This window comes from Hipposideros armiger, unplaced genomic scaffold (genome assembly GCF_001890085.2).
Source record: "Hipposideros armiger isolate ML-2016 unplaced genomic scaffold, ASM189008v1 scaffold_585, whole genome shotgun sequence".
Lineage (NCBI taxonomy): Eukaryota > Metazoa > Chordata > Mammalia > Chiroptera > Hipposideridae > Hipposideros > Hipposideros armiger.
In genome coordinates this window covers 1,156,298-1,165,728 of record NW_017731935.1, presented here as the reverse complement: position 1 = coordinate 1,165,728, position 9,431 = coordinate 1,156,298, and the positions used below count along the sequence as shown (strand labels likewise).

The 9,431-nt window shown below is 55.7% G+C and overlaps 1 protein-coding gene across 1 annotated transcript in view; it reads left to right on the top strand.

Annotated features, from left to right (window-relative positions):
• AHRR (aryl hydrocarbon receptor repressor) overlaps positions 1-8,124 on the top strand; it is a 75,617-nt gene extending 67,493 nt beyond the window's left edge. The window contains exons 10-12 of the mRNA XM_019624355.1: positions 973-1,034; positions 1,306-1,447; positions 2,237-8,124. Of these exons, the coding sequence (XP_019479900.1) occupies positions 973-1,034; positions 1,306-1,447; positions 2,237-3,236 (1,204 nt within the window). The 3' untranslated portion in view covers positions 3,237-8,124. The remainder of the gene's footprint in view (positions 1-972; positions 1,035-1,305; positions 1,448-2,236) is intronic.
• The last annotated feature ends 1,307 nt before the right edge of the window (positions 8,125-9,431 follow it).

The window sequence follows — 9,431 nt, the reverse complement described above, 5'->3', positions numbered from 1 at the left end:
TCGACAGCCCAGTCGCTGCCAGGCACCACGTTGTGCTGGGTGTCACTAAAACGCAGAAGGGGACGCGAAGGCCCTAGGAGAAGCAAACGCCTTCCTGGGCGTCTGGGGTGGGGAGCTCCCAGCTGCTCTGAATGGAGTTCATAAGCCAACGTTCAGGCCACACGCTGTCCCGCGACGTTCCCGGGCTCCGCATGTGTGAATCCGCCTCTCCGGATCCAACGCCCAGGGCTCCCACAGCCATCCCGGGACGTGCAGAGCCGCCGGGGCTCTTTCCGACTGGGGAGCCACCCCCTCCTCTGTCTCCGTCTGGGCTCCCACAGAGACAACCAGGGAGGCACAGGCAGCTGGGGCAGCAGCGCTCTGGCCGGGGGAGGGGATTTGACTCCCATTCCTGCCTCTGCTAGCGGGGTGGCGCCAGGCAAGCCACCTAACATTTCTGAGCCTCGGTTTTCTCTTGAGAAGTAATTTTTTAAAAGAATCTAGCAGGAGTTTCCTCAGGATTTAGGATTGCGCATAAGCTGTATGCGGTATGCATGCGAAAGTGTGTGCGTGTGTGTGTGTGTGTGTATGTGCTTGCACATGCGTGTGTGGGCGCGCTTGGTAAGGGCTCAGGCCTCACCAGCTTAGTGACCGTAGTGACCTCCACAGCATGAGTGCTGCAGATGACAAGATTCGGCCGTATTTTCACTCTGGCCATCCAGAATAAAGCCAAAGCACTGATAACCCATTCTGTGTGCCAGTCTACTTTCTGAAGCAAATTCATTACCCTTCGTTGGCCTCAAAAGTGACGCAAATTGGAATTTTCAGCAAATTGATAGCTGAGGAAAGGCTTTACAGTCTGTACGAGGCTGAAACGTGTGTTATTGTTGTGTCTTCCCTGCCGAGGCACGACAGTGACGCCTGTCGTGCTGTTGACTTCCACCGTCAACACAATTAACCTGCATGTTGTTTGCTGTTATCTGTTCTTTGCAGAGCAAAAGCTACCAGGAGTCTGTGTGAGGCAGAGTTGCGTGGAAAACCCAATTACTTAGCAGGTACTTTTAAAAGTTCACTGTGTCACCTTTTTAAAATGGGTGTGTCATCTGTGTCCCTTGGAGGGCTGTCACTGCTCCCTGGACACCGTGGTGTGTTCCATGGACATGCCCTTTGGAGTGAGCTGGGACGCTGACCAGCTCGTGTGGGTGCTGGTCTGTGCATTTCTGAGGAACTGCATGAGTCACGACCTCTGAGAACAGAGCTGCTTGCTGGGTCCAGGCGCTGTTCGGTTCACGCAGTGACTGCCTTCCCTTCTCTGACTCTTGACAGGAAGGAACAATGGAGAAAACGGCATTTCGGTGTTCAGGGCACAAATGGACGCCTGTCGCTGGGCCCGGGTCCCAGCCAGGGCCACGTGCCTGTGCCTTAGGGGCAGCCCTGACCTCGTCCTTGACCCCGAGGGGGCTGCAGGGTAAGTGGTGCCTCTGCCCAGCTGGCGCCTTCCTAAGTCACAGCTCGGTGTTAAGAAGGAAGAGTGATTGGTGGCAGGTCTGGTGGCCTCGACCATGACAACTAAATCTCACTGTTAGCAGAACGTGCAGATACACACGGAACACACCCAGACATGTTTCTTGTCCTAGAAGTTGTCATTATATGTGTGGGGACTGGTCTGGGACAGTCGGGGCTTCAGCCAGGACTGCCAGGGCCTTTGGACTCCCCCTCTGCCTACAGCCTGGGCCCTGGGGGAGCACCCCATCCTCCACCCTCACCTTAGCTCAGAAACCCTCTGCACTCGCCCCGCCCCACCAAGCTCTGGGCTCCCTTCCCTGACCAGTGGGTCTCCTCTGGGAGGACTGGCCAGGCTGTGCGGTTGCCAGGCTCCACCTTGCCCTCCTGGTCACCATCTCCGCTGTCACCAGAGGTGATGTCACACCATGTCATGAACATGGCAGCAGCATGGCCAGCGACAGGGCCTGGTGCACAGAAACCACCTGGACCTCCCTGCCCTGTTAGTAGCCACTAATGTGGTTGACCCTTCACACTTGGCGTGTCCTCATGGACCCCCACCAGGTGCCCGGGAGGCTGTGAGAGGGTCACACACAGGAAGGGAGAACGCTGGCACTGGTGTCATAAGGCTGCGGGCAGGTTGAGAGGGGCAGGTTGAGTGGGCACCTGACAGATTAAGCAGGCATCACCCGAACTTAGAGCCCGCCCTCATCACTGCTCCCGCTCTGTCTGATGGGCCCTCTCCTCTCCGCAGGGACAGGGCACGCCAGGAGCACGAGTGGGTGCCGAGCAGCTCCTCGGGGGTGAGGGCACGGAGGGAAATACACGCATACGACTGCCGCTTCCAGACACCGAGACCCATGAGGCACCTGAACTGGGTGACAGGAAAGCACGGTCAGGACGGCGCTAAGCTGAAGCTGGAGCTCAGCAGGAGTGACCCGCTCTCTGTGCCTGTTGTTTCCCGGGTCTCCGGCTTGCCCTACCCCGACACCCCAGGCACCATCCCTGCCGGCAGCGTCAGTGCCTTCAAGAACTCCCCCAGCTGCCACCAGCCCCCCAGTGCCTACGCCAGCCGGGCCAGCAGAGCCTTGCGGGATGGCGTTCAGAGCCAGGTGCACCCTCCCAACTGCCCCTTCCCCCAGGGGAGCTTGGAGAGCCGGCTCCCTCAGCCTAGCGTGCAGCGCCTCGCAGCAGGAGCCTATTCCACCGAGGACATCAAGTTGCGAGGCGTGCCCATGCCCCCTGGGGCCCCGTGCAACCCCATGTTGTCCCTTGATGTGCCCATCAAGATGGAGAGTGACTGTGGGTCAGAGGACGCAGCAGATGGCTACTCCGTGTCCCCAAGCCAGGTGTGGCTGGGAGCCAGTGACATGGCCAAGAGACAGCTGGTCACTTTCCCGACAAGGATGCACCTGAAAACGGAGCCAGACTCTAGGCCCCATCTGTATGCCCCGCATCTGGGGCACGGCATGCCGAGGGCCCCGCCCAGGCCCGGCAGGGAGCTGGCCCCAGTCCACCCTGCACCCTGCATGTGCCTGGAGGTTCCCCCCTGCCTCTGTGTGCGGGGCCACCAGCCCCCGGCTCTGGGTTGTGACTGCAGAGCTCCCGGAACCCCACCCGTGATCAAGCGCGAGCCGTTGGACTCCCCACCGTGGGCCTCTCACAGCCAGGGTGGGGTGCCTGGGATTCTCCCTAAAAGTGCCTTGGCAACACTGGTGCCATCCACAGCCTCCGAGTACACTTTCCTGCCATAGAGCCGGGCGCTTGTTAACATGGCGTCCGTCCGCGCTCCAATTTCCCCATCAACCGGGCCAGTGGGGTTGGAACCCTTCTTTCCTGTCCGTCGCTCTGCAGTCGCACAGGCTCGCCCGTCACCTGTGGGCAGCAGATGCAGCAGCATATCTGTATTTTCTAGCATCACCAGAGCCCTCAGGTGCAAAGTGGCCTTGAGTCTGTTCAAGTGTGACAGTGTTTCTCTCTGAGGGACTAGCATTTTTCAGGAAGCAGCCAAAGTGAACTGCGTGGGCTCATGGGGCGTCCTCCAGGCTGCAGCTCCGCCTGCGGCCAGTCATGTCCCGTTGGGAAAGGGAAAGCATTGAGGTGACGTCCTGAAGCCCCAGCTCCTCTGCGACTGCAGAGGTGGCCACACCCAGGGAGGCTGAGGCAGTAAGTTAGGGCTGTAATTCCACTGCAGGAGACCATGCACCCATTCGCGGAAGGACTCTAGAAAGTTCCAGGCAGAAGGGGCACCGGTCCTCAACCTGCAGTGGAGACTCACGGGGTCGTGTCCCTTTTAGAAGCTTCTCCGGGTCTTGAATGGGCTCAGAAGTCTCAGTGCATCATGTGACCGAGTCCAGAGTGGGTTTGGAGGCAGAAAAGGTGAGAACAGGAAAGAAGCGGGAAGTTGTGGTGTCTGGCTGTCTTTCCGGCTGTCTACAGTTTCTCAAATGAGCACTCCAACCACCATCCAAGGAGGAATTACTAGAGACAAGACAGGTAATGTTTAAAAAAAAATTATAAAGGTAATACGTTCTGATTGTAGGAAATTTGGATACAAAGCATAAATCAGAACGTGAAGGTGACCCTCAATCCCCACCCACAGATGCCTTGTGGCTGCTGGAAAAGTTCCGGGGGTCCCAGGGCATCACCTCGGGGTGTGAAAACCAGCACCAAGCAGGAGGCAGCTGGGAGGCCCTGAGCTCCGGGGTCCCCGGCCGCCCGCCTGCCTGCCTGTGCTGGGGTGGACAGACCCCTCCACCTCAGGGACAAGGACACCTGTCCTTAAAGTCACCTCCACTTGGGCGTCTTGGGAGGTGGCAGGAGCCCCCTGGTGAGCGCTTGCTGCTCCACCATCTGGAATGTTCTGTGCTTAGCACAGGGTCTTTCTCTGTCATTGGTGCTTTGGGGTGTTAGTGTTCAGCTCCCAGGTTGATGCCGACACTGTGTGGCAGATGCCACCCTGAGGATCACCTGCTTCCCTCGGCCCACGCTGGCTCAGTGTCCCCTGTCCACCCACGTCTCTCCGAGCACTGCACACCTCTGCCCCCTGGGCGTCCAGGGATTGAATGCAGTCTCCCTGCTCCCTCCCGGTCAGAGCGATGCCAGCCGGCCCCTCGCCATGGGAGCCGCGTGTCCTCAGGAGCCGTCCCTTCTTCCTGCCGGGGAGGGTTCTCCTCAGCACCTCCTCTCACTTCACTCAACTGAGGGGAGGCAGGGGCTGCCCTTCCCTCTAGGGTGAACAGACAGGCGGTTCTGCAGACTTGTGATGTGTAACTGGGCCTGACGGGGTTCAGAGCCGTCATCGCATGTTTGCACTGTCGCCAGACCCCACAGAACCAAAGAAGAGCTGCAGGCCTGAGCCTCACGTGAGGAGAAGCCCTTCCAAACACACTTAGCCGTCCTGCCCACCGGGGCCGTGGTGCCCTGCTGCCCCGTCCTGCCCACCGGGGCCGTGGTGCCCTGCTGCCCTACCTCCTCTCAACATTCATGAACCCATGTGTCCTCATTGTCCTTGGATCATGTGCACCAAGTTGGTTGCAGGTGGGCAGACAGGTGATGCTTCATTGATACAGAACTCAGAACCTGGACCTCTACTCCGCAGGTTTTGTGTTCTTGAGACGTCCTTGTGCTTGGGCCCAGGCCCCTTCCCTTGCTGGGTCTGCAGCCACAGAATGTCCTGAGTCAGCACCTCTGTTATTTTATGTCCATGCCCCCCTGAAAATGGGAAGACGATGATGGGGTACAGGTGGTGCAATGTGGTCACTTCTGCTCTGAAGGGTCCTTGTCGGGACCAGTGACAGGCTGTGTGCTTCTGCCGTCTGTAGCTTTGGTCTGTGTAGCTGAAACATGCTAAAATCAAGAAGCGGAGGGAAGGGAGGAGACAAACACAAATTCTATTTTATACTTTTGTAGTTTCTACTGGAAGAAAAAGATTTATTGAACTTTACATGGATGTGCTATAATGTAACTCTGGTTTTCTCAGTGCCATTTAAAAGAGCTTTCAAATATATTTCTGATACTATAGTTCCATTACGTTTGCAATATTGGTGTAAAATAAATCACGTTAATATGTGTTTACCATAAATGGAAGCATCTACTTGATGTTTCAAATGAAGTCACTTTATTTCCTTTAAAGTATGTGTTGGTGACCTTACATTCTAAGAGTCTTTCCCCACTGGATGGAAGGCAGTAATGAAAGTGAACGTGAACTCGGAGCCCAGTCACAGGGAGGCCGCCTGGGCAGCCCTTGCTGTGGCCCAGCAACGCTTCTCAGCACTACCTCCTTCATCCGCCAGCCCCTCTCCTGCCCAGCACTGAGGGTGGGTGAACCTTCAGGACACCCCAGGCTTGACCTGTCCTATAGGGAGCAGACCCCCGACCCCGTGGGGTCAGCCCTGCTGGACCCAGGCCCTGGTGGCAGGTGTTTGGTCATCCCTGCGGGGACAATGGTCATCACGGCCCAGGCCCAGGGACAGTGGTTTGGTTTCCTTCGTTTGGTCAAAGAGCACCCCCAAAACTGAACAAGCTTCAGGTGCCCTGGACAGAGCATGATCTGCCTCTGCTGGCAGGTCCAGCCTTTGTGGTCCTGAGGCTCCTGTGTCTTTCCCAGGGGAGAGCGGACCAGCCAGCCCCTGTGTGCTGGGCCACGCCCAGCTGCTCCCTCTGCCCACCCTCTGTCCCCATGCCCCTCCCTGTCTTGCCCGTACTCTTCAGACTCACTCTGCTGAGACCTGAGATGGGGCCACCCACTCTCACTCCATCACATGACTACCCCCCTTCTGTGGGGACAGCCAGGTATGGGGGTCAATCTCAGACCCCCCCGATGTGCTTCTTGGGGCTGCGGGCACCCCAAGAGTGCTGCCAACGGTCCTGCTCATGCGTGCCTCCGTCTGTTTCAGCTGCTGTAAGTACACCACAGATGGACACTTATTTGTCACATTGTGGAGGTGGGACCTGGAGATCAGGGTGCTGTGTCCTCACTGGTGGGAGGAGGGTCTCTTAGGACACTCATTCTTGCGACCTAAGCACCTCCCATGGCCCACCATCTCACACTGTCACCTTTGGTGTCAGGTTTCAGTGAATGAAGTTTGGGGGACACAAACATTCAGACCATAGCAACACCCCACCAGCACCCCTGGGGCTCACGTCCCCTCAACACTGGGTGTTGTCAGACGCTTTGGTTTTGTCCTTCAGGGGATGTGAGATGGCAGTTGTTTCATGTATTTCCTTCTGCCATTCAACAGTAGTGGTTCAGTCCCTGTTGAATGCCAGGCCCTGTGATGGGGACACAGCAAGGACACGGACATCAGTGCTGTGCTGGAGCTGACACCGTGTGTGCACCCACGTGTGCACGGGGGAAGGGAAGAGAAGTGACCACAGAACCACCAAGTTCTGTAGTGCAGCACAAGGGGACAGGTGCTACACAAACACATTGGGGGGCGGGGGGCACCTGGTGGCAGTTTTGTGGGAAGGCCGGCTGGCAGGCTGCCTTTGAGCCAAGACCTGAGGTGACCTGCAGGTGAGGGGACAGGGAGGGGAGGGTGGGACAAGGTCCTGCAGGGCTCGCAGGTGTGAAGGGACAGCAGATCAGTGGGAACGCCCCTGGGCTGTGGTTGGACGGTATGCATGGCCTTCTTAAGGATGCTGGCCTGGCCGGGCAGCACCCGCCTGGTTTCTTTCATTTAAGGATATTTTAAAATCATACAACAGTTTGAGATTTTAGCACAGCAAGCTGTCTCTTTGTAGCCTATGTATTTAGCATCTTAAGAAAATAATTTTTCTGTGACAGTGTCTTTGACATTAAGCCCATTTTGTCTGAAACCGGCTTTCGCAGCCCCAACTGGCCATGTGCAAACCTCCTCCACGCCTAACCGTCCCGTTCTTTATTCATGAGGTTTTCTCATTCGTTAACTCTTTTGCTGCTTTAAAATCCATCCACTTGTGTTCTGATAGTTGATACATTTGGACATATCTCTACTTGTTTTGTGTTCACACTTACGCAGACCGTTTGGCGTTTCCTCCTTTCTTACTGTCCACATGGGAGCACGTGTTTCCCGTGCATCTCCCCCCATTTGTTTGGCGGTCACAACTGTTTCTTTGGTGGTTATGGTCAACATGTGGATTTAGCAAAGTGTAAGTGGGACCAAATCAAGGTCTCTGTTCCCCCACAACACACATGGGTCTCAGGACGCTGCAGAGCAGGCCGTCTCACTGCTTTCGGGGTTCTGTTTCCTTCCCCGGGTCCACTCCCGCACTGACAGTGCACCCTTTGAACATCCTGGCTTCATGGAAGAGTCTCAGGGCACTCCTGTAGAGCTGTGGCCCTATCTGCCCCATGTGGGTGTGAAAACCCCACCCTGGGCGTCAGCACCCCCACATCCTTGCTCCAGCAGCAGTTTTGCAGTTTTCACTCCCCTCACTCTCTCCTCCCTCTGCTTCTGCCCCCTGGTCATTTCCTGTGCTTGCTGGTGAATTCTCCTTTGCATTTAAGAGTGATTGCCATTTTTATCCAGTATTTTACAGGAGGCTTTTTTCAGTTGATTGGTTTGCCAAACAAGATTTTTAATCAAGGTTTTGTGTTTTTAGTTTTAAGGAAGAAAAAAATAAAGTCCTTTAATAAAGCACCCTACTTTGTTTTTTAGACAATGGGAATTTATTCTCTCATGGTTCTGGAAGCCAGATAAATCACTTTTTTTTAAAGATTTTTACTGGGGAATTGGGGGAGGGGAACAGCGTTGGGGAATTTGGGGAAGGGGAACAGACAAGTTGCTGTCCTTTTGTTTTTTAGTCTAGTTGTGGAGGACGTTGCTTCACTGGCCCATGTTGGTATTATGAACACTGAGCTCTTCCTGGCTGAGGCAGTTGGCCACCAGCCATTGGACGGCCGCTCATGACGCCTCATGGCAGCTCTCGTCAGCTGCCAGCCACTCACGGCAGCCCAGCTCCAGGTAGAGCTGTTGTTCAGCATCTTAGCTGTACAGGGCGCAGCGTCACTGGCCCTCATGTGGGATCTGAACCAGGGCCCTGCTGCTCAGAGCTGGCGTCCCAAGCCAACTCCTAACCAACTGAGCCACTCGGCCGGCCCAAAGCATCACATTTTTAGAAGTCCAATGTGCTATCCATTGCACTCCAGAGCCACCTCCAAACCATCGTATTTTTAACCATTCCTGGTGAACTGAGGAAATTAGGGAGTCCTACATCCCAACACAGGCACAGATAGCGTGAGTCTTGATAAAAGTGAACTGACAGCTGAAGATGATTAACCACAGAGCTGGGAGGACTATGGGGCGGAGCTGGGCCCCTTGTTAACTCTAGTCCTGACTTCCTGTTAAACTTTGTGGTAACTTCCCTAGAAGGAATTAAAATAAATGTAGATGCCTTCTTGGGAACACTCTCTTTCTTGCACGTGTGCAGCTGGTTAGCCCTCTGGGTGGAAGTGTGCATTTGTACGCTTCTGGTGTGGTCTCGTTTCTTTTCCTTTTCCCGAATAAACCCCTCTTGGTGGATTTGCTGGAGAGTTATTTTGGCCAGTTGATAGCCTCCATGTCTTATGTTGCTGTGTTGTGAAGTAACAGTCCTAAAAGCTTTGATCACTTTGGCAAATTTTTTCTTCATTACTTTTCAAAATGCCATTACTGTTATATCTTCAAACGTATTTTCAACTTTTTGTTTACATTCATTGCTCAACAGATTTTCACAATTCCTCAGTACGGATGAAATAACGGTACCTGCCATCACCGGGTGAGCGAGGTGCCGCCCCTGGTCGGCTGTGACCTGTGGCGCCGCAGCCGGCTGTCCGGCAGCTCGCGGTTTTGCGGCCCGAGCCGCGGTGGGGCTCGCACGCCCCCCGCCCCGCCGCCGCGCCCCGCCGCGTGCGCCCGCCTCGCTGCTCCGCACCGTCCCTGCCTCCTTCCAGCCTCGCCTGTGCCACCCGCGGGCTTTCGGGAGCT